The 15,201-nt window shown below is 40.5% G+C and overlaps 1 protein-coding gene across 1 annotated transcript in view; it reads left to right on the top strand.

Annotated features, from left to right (window-relative positions):
- The window catches only part of LOC137401006 (baculoviral IAP repeat-containing protein 6-like), a 96,694-nt gene that overhangs the window by 33,936 nt on the left and 47,557 nt on the right, over positions 1-15,201 (top strand). Inside the window, 19 exon segments of the mRNA XM_068087347.1 lie at positions 129-306; positions 680-756; positions 875-1,034; positions 1,300-1,459; positions 2,458-2,612; positions 3,499-3,583; positions 5,206-5,553; positions 5,758-5,972; positions 9,429-9,653; positions 10,174-10,301; positions 10,395-10,624; positions 10,726-10,837; positions 11,125-11,261; positions 11,518-11,657; positions 12,101-12,265; positions 12,478-12,585; positions 12,931-13,033; positions 13,129-13,277; positions 13,482-13,758. Coding sequence (XP_067943448.1) covers positions 129-306; positions 680-756; positions 875-1,034; positions 1,300-1,459; positions 2,458-2,612; positions 3,499-3,583; positions 5,206-5,553; positions 5,758-5,972; positions 9,429-9,653; positions 10,174-10,301; positions 10,395-10,624; positions 10,726-10,837; positions 11,125-11,261; positions 11,518-11,657; positions 12,101-12,265; positions 12,478-12,585; positions 12,931-13,033; positions 13,129-13,277; positions 13,482-13,758 — 3,152 coding nt within the window.

The following is a 15,201-nucleotide window of genomic DNA, read 5'->3' as shown; positions in this document are numbered from 1 at the left end:
GGTTTTAAAAAGTTGAGCTTTTTCTGATTTGTGGAAATTAATTTTTTCTTCCCAGCTATTTTTATTAAATTTTGGAACGTCAAAGAAAAGGATTCAAAGCTTTTGTTAACATCATCTTCTCTCTGTAGACTGAGTCGTAAGCTGCGAGATAATGAGAATGTGATCAGGTTTTCTATGAGTCTCCTCAACGGACTGCTAGAAAACTTGGGCAAACTAAAAGAGGCGCAGTCTTCTGGTGCCGTCCAGTCATACCTACTAATCCTCAGCAGAGTAAAATGCCTCGATCCAAGTCAGGTGTGCCGTAAGGTATGGAGTGAGCATTGATTACCTCCTGTGAAAGCTGATGTGTTTGCATAACATCTGACATGCTTGTGGGATCCCCGATGTGCTTGCATGACACCGTATGTGCTCGTATGATACCTGATGTGCTCGTGTGTTAGCCGATGCGCTCGTGTGTTTGTCGATGTGCTCGTGTATTTGCCGATGTGCTTGTGTATTTGCTGATGTGCTTGCGTATTTGCTGATGTGCTCGTGTGATACCCGATGTGCTCGCGCGATGCCCGATGGGCTGGCGCGATGCCGGAAGTGTCGTCTGATGTGCTCATGCGATGCCTGATGTGCTCGTGTGGTATATGTCATCCTCCTGGGAGGTCTACTCGCACCTACTGTGTTATTGTAGGTATGTGAAATGCTTCTTGGTCTTTCAAAGGAATATTTTGAAAGCTGTGATGATCCTGACATGAGTCGCCTAATCGGGTATGAATACATTCTAACATTTCTTTCTGGCCTTCTGCCTGAATGTATCTTTTGTTTTCTTTGCTTGGCCTCTGTACTGTACCTGTACTGTCAGCCGCACTCTACCCATATGCTCTAGCTATGGCCTGACTGGATGTCCCTATGACAATGAGCTATTTGAATGTACGCTGCCTAATTTCATAACCAAGCACCTCATCCCTCCGGAGAAAGCTGCTGCCATGATTGTAGCCCAAAAACAGGCGCAGCATCAGGGCTCGTCCAGCACGAAGGAAGAACCAGTTAGTAGGATATATGTTACTAAAAATTGGCTAGACCATTTCGGCATTCCCTTTCATCAGCTCTGTGCGGTACACTGACTGTGTTCTAAATATGCTACACAGACTGTGTTCTAAATAGGCTACACTGACTGTGTTCTAAATATGCTACACTGACTGTTCTAAATATGGAATTCTTGTGTCCAAGTGTGCAACACTGACTGTAGGCTTGTGTTCTAAAATTTACGCAGGTTTTCGTACTGTTCTCTTTTTTGTCGTGTGGATGCAGAGCCCTCTCGTAGACCTTGCTGACCCATCGTGCCAAACACTTTCTGGTGCGGAGCAGTTCGGTGCAAGAGTTGGCGGTTTGTTAGAGGTAGAGCCTCTTCAGTACACCATCCACAGCTACAGCGAGTACATCAATGTGACCCACGGCAGCAACACTTCAAGTTAGTAGCATATTCACACCTCCATTCTGTTTTCGGTATTGCTTATGCACAATTACAGTTGGTATTGCTTATGCATTATGCACACTCAGCCAATTGTTCTTCTGCTTACGTCTTTCAAGACCCGAGTACTTTTATATAAACCGAGTTATATACATTAAACACTATTCTTTTATATAACAACATCTAAATCTATTGTAAAACCTCTATTTGAACCCCACCTTTATTTGAACGCCACCTCTATTTGAACACCACCTTTATTTGAACACCACCATTATTTGAACACCACCTTTATTTGAACACCACCTTTATTTGAACACCGCTATGCGAAAAGAGTTGAAAACTTGAGCGCCACCCTTTGATTGGGATGCCACTTCGATTTTACCACCACTATTTGTCATTCTTGATCTTTATGAACCTATAATAGCAAGTGATCTGTAGAAGTGTCCACAAAATGGTGCTAATAATGACTCGGCTATATCAATAACGATTAATTCATTTGTTGGTTCTGTTCGTATCGAAGTCGTGTTTTCCAACTCAGTCTTTACAGTTGTTTCGTTAAAACATTGAAAGCAACACCATAGAAATAATTAATAATTGAATCAGGCTAATAGTTGTTCTTTTGTTAAGACGGTTTTGATGCTTCCGATGTATGTGAAAAGATTTTGCATTTATGATGGAATCTGTGCTAGGTATTTTGAAACTAAAACTTTGAGGCTATTTTGATTGCGCGTGGTTTCTCTTTATGTGCATGAGAAGTGTATTCATGTGTTCTAAAGTGTTATACATCACGTAAGTTTTGCTCTGCTAAAAATTGTTTGGAGACGAATATCGACTAGATCTGCTGTTCGGAAGAGTAGTTGAGGTCAGAAGACATCATACTTCATACCAGTTGATTCGCTAAGACATGGATGAGGTTTAACATCGAATGAGAGTTACCTGTTGTCTATCCACTTATACCTAATGTCTCTTAGACCTTTCAACAAACTGCTTGTCTGCAGATGTGACGCCTGTCTTCTATGGAAGCAGCAGCAGCAGCGCCCCTGACCCTTCCTCCCTCACACACGGTCTCCCAATCAATGTACCACAGGCTGTCGGTAGTCTTGACGCCAAGCTTAAGCTCGCGAGTCTTGCAAAGGCCGGGAAACTTAAACCCGTGAGTAAACAACTTCAGTTTCATCTTTCTTTGATTTTGTATAGTTGAACTCACCTGACAATACGTGTCTATTCATGTATCCCTGTATAGATGAACTCACCTGACAATACGTGTCTATTCGTGTATCCCTGTATAGATGAACTCACCTGACAATACGTGTCTATTCATGTATCCCTGTATAGTTGAACTCACCTGACAATACGTGTCTATTCATGTATGCCTCTCTGTATAGTTGAACTCACCTGACAATACGTGTCTATTCATGTATCCCTGTATAGTTGAACTCACCTGACAATACGTGTCTATTCATGTATCCCTGTATAGTTGAACTCACCTGACAATACGTGTCTATTCGTGTATCCCTGTATAGATGAACTCACCTGACAATACATGTCTATTCATGCATCCCTGTATAGTTGAACTCACCTGACAATACGTGTCTATTCGTGTATCCCTGTATAGATGAACTCACCTGACAATACGTGTCTATTCATGCATCCCTGTATAGTTGAACTCACCTGACAATACGTGTCTATTCATGTATCCCTGTATAGTTGAACTCACCTGACAATACGTGTCTATTCATGTATCCCTGTATAGTTGAACTCACCTGACAATACGTGTCTATTCGTGTATCCCTGTATAGATGAACTCACCTGACAATACCTGTCTATTCATGCATCCCTGTATAGTTGAACTCACCTGACAATACGTGTCTATTCCTGTATCTCTGTATAGATGAACTCACCTGACAATACGTGTCTATTCATGCATCCCTGTATAGTTGAACTCACCTGACAATACGTGTCTATTCATGTATCCCTGTATAGTTGATGATTACTGGTGGTTTAACTGGTATATACATGTACATGTATATCTTGAACAGGGCCAGGTGGAAAAGGCCCTCTTATATGTGATGGGAGAGAAAAGTCTTGCTGTGGATGCACCATCTTTTAATGAGATCCAAAAAAGTAAGTGTTCCCTTGTAGATTTCAGACAAACTGAATCTGAGACTTGGCCTATTTTACCTTGCAACAATCGCTATAACAAGCAAATGTTTTTTGTGCATGTCATCTGATTGCATTTCTCAACAATGCAAAATATCAGCTTTTCGTTCATATCAACTATAGCCGATGTTGATAAGTGTCAAAGGTTTACATGAGAAAAATCTACAAAGGTGACATTTGTTGATTGTTATTGGCTGTTTGTTAATTGTTAATTTATTCTGATAAGAGTCCAAAAACAATGGTATACAATAACTTAACCTATATATATATAAATCTAAGTGTTTGTTTGTTGGTCTGTCGTATGTCCAGTTATGTCGATAGAATACACATGCTTGCCGCACTTGCTAGCATTAGGAACGAAAAGTCACTTTGCATCGGAATTGTGCTTGGAAACTCCCGTTTTACAGACAGGCGCGCTAATCGTTACGCCATCTGGTCATACTATGAAATAATTGTGGACATACTATCACACTCGCCAATCTTCAATGGCGCATGAGACTGCCGATGTACTAGAAGAAAGGAATGTGCCCAGATGTCCCCAGAAATGCTATAAATATATGTATATATAGCATAAACTTAATTAACCTTATAGCACACAAAAATAAACACACACCTTCATATAAAAATTTGAATGGTAAATGTTGTATGCTGATGAAAAATAAAATTTTTGTACAAAAGCTTTTTTATCACCCGTGCAACGCGGGGCATTCAGCTAGTGTTTATACAACTGTTCGTCATCTAAAATGCTTACAGATAATTTTGTTTGATGTTTTTAAAATCAATGTTATTTGTGATCGGTTCATCATTTCAATCTCCTATGCGCCTGTTATTATTTAGGGTAAAAGGGCTCGAGTGATGTCTAGCTGTGTCGCAGTGGACAGTCTTTATCTTACCTTTTCCAGATGCTTTGAAAGGCTTATTGCAGCACTTTAAAACTGTGACGGAGCAGGAGTTCAAGTTAATATCTGTTTAGTTCAAATAATAGAAATGAAATCCTTGAAAAATACATTTAAATCACTGAAAAATTGGTCAAACATGATAGTCTATCTCTTGCCTTTTCGTTATTACAAGTAGACATCAGTGGTGAAAAAAGCTTGCTTTTAAGCTGCTGCAAGGTTGTTTTTCTTTGGACGTATGAAATTATTTTTCGTAACGTCAACTCTAACTAAAGAAGAAAAGTGAATTCACTGTTTTGGTTTCCATAGTAATAAATCAAGAGAAAAGGCAACAAGTAATTACTCATTAACCTTTGCTAGAATATCTTGACATGATTTTAAAATGCCAATAATATCTGAGCAATAAAATTTCACATTATGGCTAGTTTTATTCCTAGACAAGTACTTAGTCGCCATCCTCTAGTTTCCCCTTCGCATTTGTGTATAGTCTGTTGTATTTACTAGAATGGGTTTAGAGGAGCTCTGCTAACATCTCTAGTTAGTAGTTCATTGACTAGTAATTGCTCTCAGCATTAGCTACAACAAAGAGTTTAAACTTGAGCTTGAAGAAGATGATGCAGAGAAGATGAAAGGTGAAGGTCGTTAGTTTTATTTTCCTATTTATAAGTTTGTTTTACATAAACTTTGTAGATGCACTGAAAATGGCGGGTCTCGAAGATTTTACTTTCTCCCCAGACTTATTTAGCCATCCCTATGATGAACTGGCGTCATTTGAGCCGTACTCTAGCCTCACCTTCGCATCTGGCAAGGCACCAAGCCCTTGGAAGGTACAGCCTGCTGCCGAAGAGAAGACTGAACCCAAAGAGAAGACAGGAGCCAAAGAAAAAACTGGACCCAAAGAGAAGACTGGAGCCAAAGAGAAAACCGGACCCAAAGAGTCTGGTGGCGGTGCTGCAGGCACCCCTTATCCCAGCATTCAAGCCATTCTTCAACCTCCAAATGAATTTACCCTCATAGCTGGCCGAATGAACTCTGGCAGTGAGTATTATTGTTAAATTTTGACTCTTATTAGAGCACCGGCCATAAATGCAACCTTCTACCACAGGCGGGAGTTATTATACCATGATAATGAATAGTTAGTTAGTATTTAGCCTGGGACAAGTTTGGTTATAACAGTCTAGGGATAGTCAGAGCCTAAGGCTTTAGCCCTTCTACATTTTATACTATGTTATTGTTTTACAGATGCTCGGCGGTACATAGTCCTCGACTTTGGTCAGCCCATCAGGCTAACAGATGTCATACTTCCTGCGTGCGTCGACCTTGCATCCTTCGCTATTGATGTCTGGTTGGAGGGCGAGCTCAATGACTCTCAACGCCTTGCCATATGCACTGATGTTTTTACTAAGTGCCTTGTTCTCTCCGACATTCAGCCTGTTTGTGTCTGCCGATACCTCAAGGTACTTCTGTCTGGTAGACTCGCTTAATATATAAGGGTGCAGTTCCAGGCTATTGTATTGCTTCACATCCAGCTTCAGCTTTTTGGTATGAAAGTATTACCTACAGTGGTTTTTATGTAGTAGTCTCTCGATACTGTGTAGTTCACCTTTTGCGGTTTCAGTATGTTGAGTTTAACAAATGTTTGTTAAAAAATAATAAAAATTAAAAAAAAACCTTATAAGCGTTAAAAATTAAAAACACTTGACTTCCTTCATACAACGAACCCAGTTAATCAAAAGTACGAATATTCCAACCAGATGAAGTTCTAACTCCACGCGTACTACATAGTGCATTCATTTTCTGGCTTAAAATAACGGGACTGAAGTTGAAATATAAACTGCAAGTCAATCATATAACTTCAATTTGCTTATTATATGCGCAGGCTTGGGGCCACTAGTGAGTATTGAGCGCACTGCACTATTTGCTGGCTAGACGACAGTAAGGTGCACTAGGCACTGCACTAGCACTAGTGCATGGCATAGTAATAATATAAAATGCACTAGGCACTGCACTAGCAGAAATTCTTGTGCACTAGGCACTGCACTAGCACTAGTGCATGGCCTAGTAATAATATAAAATGCACTAGGCACTGCACTAGCAGAAATTCTTGTGCACTAGGCACTGCACTAGTACTAGTGCATCGAAAAGTGAAGTCAAAAATGCACTAGGCACTGCAATAGCAAAAATTCTTGTGCACTAGACATTGCACTAGCACTAGTGCAGTGTAAAATCATAAATGCACTAGGCACTTCACTATTAAACTTCACTAGGCACTAGACCAATGAGCTTTTTTGCTATAGCAGCTGCAGGAATTGCTTGCTAATCAACAGATATCTACTGCTATCCACTGCAATAGTACAATTATAGCTGTGCAAAGGATGTCAGCCATGTATTTGTCAAATAAACTAGCCTCACCTAAAATTTCAAACAAACCATAGACCTACAATAATGCTCAATATTAAATAGTGCAGATGACAACAGATATCAAATAGTGCAATGTATTGTACTATTTGTTATTGTAATTGTACTGCACTAGTACGATTACAATAACTAAATATACTAAGCAAGCATGGAATGGAAGAATTCACTTCTTATTACATAAATGTACTATGTAAAACAAGAAAATCTACCCTTGGATAAACCAGTATCATGTAAACAGTAAGTCATATTGATGGCAAAATTGATAAGCAATATTGTTCAAAGAAGATGTTTATTAGACCGAAGGAACATTAGCCTTTCAAAGTTGGCGTCAGTCAGTTTAGATCTAGTTTAGACTAGTGCATACTATGTCGCACTAGGCACTGCACTTGCACTAGTGCATTTATGAAAAAGTTTCCAATCCGCACTAGGCATTGCACTAGAGCATTTTATGTTGCACTGTGCACTGCACTTGCGCTAGTGCGTTTATGTGAATTTTCTAATCCGCACTAGGCACTGCACTAGTACATACCATGTCACACTAAGCACTGCACTTGCACTAGTGCACCCAGGGACTCATGTCAAATTTGCACTAGCATTGCACTAGACATTTCTATTTTTAAATTGCACTGCACTATGCACTGCTAGTGGCCCCAATCCTGTATATGAGAAATTAATACAATGTTTATCTAGCAGTTTAAGTGTTCAGGTGTTAAAATTTCAACTTATGTACATACGATAAAACATTAGTTTTTATATTGCGTATTTTCACTTATCGCGAAGAATGCCTGTTGCCATTAACTGTAAAAAGTGAGGTGTTACTGTATATATCACATTATTCTGTGTTGAGTAATATTAATATAATAATAGTAATATTATCGATAAAATTGGGAACATTTTGCTATGATATATTAAATATTTAGTGAATATAGGGATAACTGTAGTTGTTATTGGGGAGAGAGAGATGACTGTAGTTGTAGTTGTTATTGGGAAGAGAGATGACTGTAGATGTTATTGGGGAGAGAGAGATGACTGTAGTTGTTATTGGGGAGAGAGATGACTGTAGTTGTTATTGGGAAGAGAGAGATGACTGTAGTTGTTATTGGGGAAAGAGAGAGATGACTGTAGTTGTTATTGGGGAGAGAGATGACTGTAGTTGTTATTGGGAAGAGAGAGATGACTGTAGTTGTTATTGGGAAGAGAGAGAGATGACTGTAGTTGTTATTGGGGAGAGAGAGATGACTGTAGTTGTTATTGGGAAGAGAGAGATGACTAGATGTTATTGGGAAGAGAGAGATGACTGTAGTTGTTATTGGGGAGAGAGAGATGACTGTAGTTGTTATTGGGGAGAGAGAGATGACTGTAGTTGTTATTGGGAAGAGAGAGAGATGACTGTAGTTGTTATTGGGAAGAGAGAGATGACTGTAGTTATTGGGAAGAGAGAGATGACTGTAGATGTTATTGGGAAGAGAGACATGACTGTGGTTGTTATTGGGAAGAGAGAGATGACTAGATGTTATTGGGAAGAGAGAGATGACTGTAGTTGTTATTGGGGAGAGAGAGATGACTAGTTGTTATTGGGGAGAGAGAGATGACTGTAGTTGTTATTGGGAAGAGAGAGATGACTGTAGTTGTTATTGGGGAGAGAGAGATGACTGTAGATGTTATTGGGAAGAGAGAGAGATGACTGTAGTTGTTATTGGGGAGAGAGAAATGACTGTAGTTGTTATTGGGGAGAGAGAGATGACTGTAGTTGTTATTGGGAAGAGAGAGATGACTGTAGTTGTTATTGGGAAGAGAGAGAGATGACTGTAGTTGTTATTGGGAAGAGAGAGATGACTGTAGTTGTTATGGGGAAGAGAGAGATGACTGTAGTTGTTATTGGGAAGAGAGAGATGACTGTGGTTGTTATTGGGAAGAGAGAGATGACTGTAGTTGTTATTGGGAAGAGAGAGATGACTGTGGTTGTTATTGGGAAGAGAGAGATGACTGTAGTTGTTATTGGGGAGAGAGAGATGACTAGTTGTTATTGGGGAGAGAGAGATGACTAGTTGTTATTGGGAAGAGAGAGATGACTGTAGTTGTTATTGGGGAGAGAGAGATGACTGTAGATGTTATTGGGAAGAGAGAGAGATGACTGTAGTTGTTATTGGGAAGAGAGAGATGACTGTAGTTGTTATTGGGGAGAGAGAGATGACTGTAGATGTTATTGGGAAGAGAGAGAGATGACTGTAGTTGTTATTGGGGAGAGAGAGATGACTGTAGTTGTTATTGGGGAGAGAGAGATGACTGTAGTTGTTATTGGGGAGAGAGAGATGACTGTAGTTGTTATTGGGGAGAGAGAGATGACTAGTTGTTATTGGGGAGAGAGAGATGACTAGTTGTTATTGGGAAGAGAGAGATGACTGTAGTTGTTATTGGGAAGAGAGAGATGACTGTAGATGTTATTGGGAAGAGAGACATGACTGTGGTTGTTATTGGGAAGAGGATGTTTTTAGATAACCTATGTGCCGAGGAGTGCCGGGCCTGGTCAGACTTATCGGATACCACTCGGTGCCTTCTATGGACATGCCTATGTCTTTCCATGGGAAGCTGGCTCGAATGTTCGAGCGCTTCGCACGACAGAGGAGGTACGCAAGCAGATCAGTGTCTACGCCGCCGCTGTGCAGGATATCAAGTGCTGCTACACTCTTTCCTCTGGTCGCCTCAAGATTCTTTTGCAGGTAGGCATGTTTGCCATGTGCATCTGTCTTCAGTCCGTCTTCAGCAGTTGTGTAGATAGCCATCGCAGATGGACAACGAATGTGTGTGGAAAGGCTTCTTTACGTCTCCTCACTTGAATTGAAATGGCTGGATGATAGCTACACCTCTGCTCTCGAGTGCTGGATCATCAATTATTTGTTTATATGTATATTGTGCCACACGCTTTTGGTTATTGCTGTAGCTTGTCGAAATTGCAGACGCTAAATATACATTGTGATGCATGACGCATACACGTAATGCTGACTAAGGTGTCTGTGTGATGCATGACACATACACGTAATGCTGATTAAGGTGTCTGTGTGATGCATGACACATACACGTAATGCTGATTAAGGTGTCTGTGTGATGCATGACACATACACGTAATGCTGATTAAGGTATCTGTGTGCTGCATGACACATACACGTAATGCTCACTAAGGTATCTGTGTGCTGCATGACACATACACGTAATGCTCACTAAGGTATCTGTGTGCTGCAGAGTGCGGAGAACCAATCTGTCGACATAGAGCAAGAGGATAATCCACTTTGCGCGCAGATAGAGCAGACGTATGACGAGTGTGTGAGACTCCAGCAGCAGCTTAATCTCGCTAACAATGCCATTCGAAGGTGAGTGGACTCTCTCCTTTTATTACATCTTTGTTTTTAGCATCGTTTTGTTAATGATTGCACTTCATTTATACTCTGTTTTTATATTCGCAGATTGCGTTCCGTCCTTCCATTCGCTTGCAAGACCGACAGCCAACATCGGACTCAGCAGGCATGTAGAGACAAGTTAAGGTTTCTCATAGAAGCATCGTTGTCCTTGCTCATCAGCAGAGGAGGTGGGGCTTTACCCAATGATCTATCAAAAGCCATTCCAGCAGACGTCGCCAAAGAGCTTTTTCACCATCTCTGTCTCCATGGCAACCGACGAATGCAGATACTTACGGGTAAAGGAAACCCTCCCTTCCTCACTTTGAAGTTTGGGCTGGCTGACACAGGGATTTATGCATGTAACTCACACGTTGCTACTGACAATCACATATTGTAGGTAATCTGATAGTGCAGGTCTGCAGTGGCCAGGAATGGTACGGGGACCTGTTTGAGGAGATCTTGAGAGACATGTTTAGCTCGTCGCACAGTTCTTCCTTCCCCAAACTAAAGTACGACTCACTTTACTTGCTTATCTGTGCGACGAACAACTCTACAATATCATTTCACTCACTTGATGATGCTAGGTTCAAGTTCATTGTAGAAAATACAAATATCACACAATGAGCAGCATTGCTAGAAGTTGATTCTGCTTATTTGTAACACCCACTCCAGTTGGAACACTTGTTTGCTTTATAAACAACAATCCTAATTATATCACTCCTATTTCCAATTCATTTAATTCACTTAATTCTCGTCTAGGTGCCTGCAGATTATGTATCTATGCTTGTATTTGTAGAGTATTTGGCCTGCTTGTTTCCATGGCACAGAGAAGTCTCTCTACCGGACGAAAAGCTTCACGCAGAGTCTGTGCAAAGTCCTTGCAGCTTCTGTCTAATCAACTGGCTCCTCTGACAGCTGGCACTCCCACTTCAGGTTGACCCTTTGCTTGCCCTATCAACTGCTTTTAATTGTTATCTTTTCCTTTATGTATTTAGAGTTTGCAACGCAACTCGTCCAGATATTTCATACGGGCAGTTGAGTGTCAAGCTGTGGAAAATTAAGTGTTAAGTTTGTGTCAGTTATCATCGCCTGATATGGTGTCGGAGGAAGCGTGGGAGAGAAAGCGTTGGAGAGGTAGCGTTAGAGGTAGCGGCTAGTGTTGAGCACATTACAATTTATCTTTATGCAGGGTTCACAGATATGGAGCTCGTCAGCTGGTTGATGCTCTTCTTCTCTAAGTTAACTGACTCCAACTATGACATCGAAGACCCAGCACTTCTCGACAGATGGGACTTCCTCTCCACCGAAGCTACTGTTAGCTTGCGGAAGGTATTTTTTATGTATTCTTGAAGACCTCATTCCTTTGCTTGATTTTTTCACAGCATCTCTAGCTTAACGATACATGTACACACTGTCTCATCAAAGCTTTTATGAATTAACATTAATTGAGTGATTACTTGTCTCTTCAGCGTGCTCACACTCCTCTGACATGTCTCTACAGGTATACTTTTCACTGCTCTGACATGTCTTTACAGGTACACTTTTCACCGCTCTGACACATCTTTACAAGTTTACTTCTCACTGCTCTGACATGTCTTTACAGGTTTACTTCTCACAGCTCTGACATATCTTTACAGGTTTACTTCGCACAGCTCTGACATGTCTTTACAGGTTTACTTCTCACAGCTCGAACATCTCTTTCAAGCTTACTTCTCACTGCTGTGACATCTCTTAACAGGTATACTTCTCACAGCTTTGACATCCCTTTACAGGTTTACCACAGATTCTCTGCCAGACAAAAGGTATTCCAAGAACGGTCTCAGATGAGAATGCGTTACAAGTATAACAACAGTGCCTCACGTCTTCCTCGGCCTTCAAGTTCAGGATCTTCCAGAAAAGACAAAACGTCAGCCACAAAGAAACGCATGTTCAGAAGGGTGGGTCTTCAGGCTTAAGTTTGGGAAACTAAAAGTGTCTTGTGAGCCAATCGTGTTCCAAAGATTCTCGTAACGCTTTTCGTATTTGTTTGTTGCATGTTACATGCTGAATGTTTGAGTATACCATTTGAGAGTAATCGAATGCTATATTTGTAGTAACTTAAGACAAAACACGTGTTCTTGTCTATATCACTCGTCTTAATCTATGTCAGATACATTGCATGTGCTCTCTGAAAGTCACGCTAGAAGACACTCTGAAACTCACTATTAACATCCATGTAACAGTCTCTCTAAAGCTCAACGCATCTTCATCCACTTTGGTTGGTATAGAAGTCATTTTATCAACTCGTAAGCACAGAAGTAGACAACTTACATTGTACATTGAGACTTGTACATGGTATGTATAGCCTTGTGTATGGGAAGTATAGCATCATACATGTACATAGGATAAATAGGCTTGTACATCGAATTCATAGCCTTGTATATGGGATGTGTAGCCTTGTATACGGGATATGTAGCCTGGTACATGTTGACACAAATCTAAACCTCTCTATCGCCTGTCATGGTTTCTAAGCTGACAAATTCTGGTCTCCATCTGACAGCTTTACAATAAACTATTCTACTTCTCTACTCGACGTTAATAACTATATCCGACTTGTCTTTAGTTTGACATGGAGATGATGAAAAGGAGGTTTGATCCGGACCGCCATCCAGACAACAAGATGCGACGAAACATGGCCATGATGATGGGTGATTCCGAGTCTCTGCGTACGTTTTTATCTTGATTTTATCAGCCATTTGTTTCCTCTGCTGCTTTCTCTCGACTGCATTTGTGATGGTTTGATGACGGCTCTGTATTTTAGTCATGGATGGCCTAGAGGGAGGCACAGGGACAAGAGTAGCAGTCATTCTTGATCGAGAAGTCGTGTTGCCGGTAGCGAGGGGTGTGCTTAGCCTCCTACTCCATGCCAACTTCTCATGTCGTAGCGACATGTTTATTCTTGGCTGCAAGGTGAGCATTCATTTATTCATTAATGGTTCCTTGACCTTGGTGGTAAAACATGGAAGGTTCGGTACTAAGGGTGTATCATAAGTTGAAAACTTGGTTTGACACAAAAAGGAGTTTGTTGAAGCAACAATGGTACCTGGTTGTTTTCTGCGTGTGCGCTATTAAGTAACCAGGCGTTCAACTATTTGGAACGTCTGTCTGTTGCAGGTCCTTAGTCGACTTTGTCTCTGTGCTCGACCCTCACTCAAATTAGGGGAAGTGGCTACCGCCCCCCAGCTCAGACAGCTCATCTATAATATCGTTCACTCCAAATACAACTCCAGAACACGGGCTTGGGCTGGTGAATGGGGCAAACACGCTGTGGCTTGTTTCCTTGAAGACCTTGTGGAGTGTGAGAGAGCGAAGCTAGACCTCTATGACAACGGTCCAGACCCTGAAGACGTGCCACCCCCAGATAGGGATGGCACCTCCTCGCCCAGAACATGTAAGGCCGAATTCAAGTCTCGTGTTTAATGTAGTTCTTTCACATACTATGACCTTCAGATTGACCTTTTAACTGGAAATGGGATGCTCCTACCAATTTAATTAAGAGCAACTGACCTACCTTGTTGTATGCTTACATGAGCATAGAGGGCCATATATAGGTCACTGAAGTTACTTTGGTTCACTAGTTATGCTATGATGCTGCTCTTAAATTTACACTGTGATTTTTATAAAGTAAGTTCAATGTTTAATGGCACCTCTTGTTTTGATATATGTATTTTACATCTAGCTATATAAATAAGTACAATTGCTAAACCATGGTTAGCATGAGACAAGCGGTCTGCAATCATTTTATCATGCAGTCAAACCATCTGTTAAACAGTCCTGTTGCTTCAACATGTTGGCAAGGCTGAGAAGTAGAGAGATCGTGCTAACATTTTAACATGGGGCAAGTTCTCTTGGCATGGCGTAAGACCACTCATGTTAAACATGCTTGAGGCGAGTTGCTGGCGAGACAGATTGAACTCTATCGGTTACTAAACACGATGTCGTTGATCTACTTTGAAATGCATATCTCACGAATAAATAATTTTCTCCTTTGCTCATTGCTTTGAGTCACATTTCAAGAAAAAGGGCACAAGCAGTACAAAGCACTAAATAGCATTAATAAAAACACTACGTAGGTAGAATAAAAATTTTTTTAAACTAAACAATGAAAAATAACAAAGTGATATATTGAATAAAAAGTGTTGTTCACTTCATGCATCTTTGGTGTGGCACCATAAAATGTAGAGACTTACCGTTACCTTACTTACTGTTGAAAGACTTAAAAATGGACTTGAACAATATTTTAGTTGATTTTATCAGAAATTATTGGTATTTTTCTATCTTTTGCGATTGTTTCTGATATTTTAGGGGGTCTGACTGCCAGGATGTTTCAAGGTTAAAATCGACAAAACTTGATCACGGTTAAAACGCTCAGAAGAAAAATACGTGCGAAATGATGCTACTAGTTGTTATCATTGCGATAGCTTATATATGGTGTTGCGTTCACCTTGCAGCATTACACATCTCTTTTTGTCCGTCTCTTTGCAACTATAGACGTCATCTTCACTTTCGCTTCATCTGAATGTTTTAAACGGGATCAAGTTTGGTTGATTTTAATCATGAAACATCCTGGCGGTCAGACCACCTCTAAAATAAAAAACAGACACGTGTGGTAGAAAAATACCATTATTTTCTGGCGAAACCAATTGAAAATCTGTGTCAGTTTATCTTTAATATAAGTCTTTCAACAATCTGTTCAGTTGTCAAGTTGTACAAAAATGTTTTTGTAGTCAGAATTGGTTTGATCGTCGATGACTGGTCGCTCTCTCACCGTTTTAATATTCATTGTTATGCAGTTAGGGCGCGGTTGACCAGGTTTCTCCCCAGATTAACAAAT

Source organism: Watersipora subatra, chromosome 7 (assembly GCF_963576615.1).
Source record: "Watersipora subatra chromosome 7, tzWatSuba1.1, whole genome shotgun sequence".
Taxonomy (NCBI): Eukaryota; Metazoa; Bryozoa; class Gymnolaemata; order Cheilostomatida; family Watersiporidae; genus Watersipora; species Watersipora subatra.
Note: the sequence above shows the minus strand (reverse complement) of the source record. Positions and strands in the feature narration are given on the sequence as shown.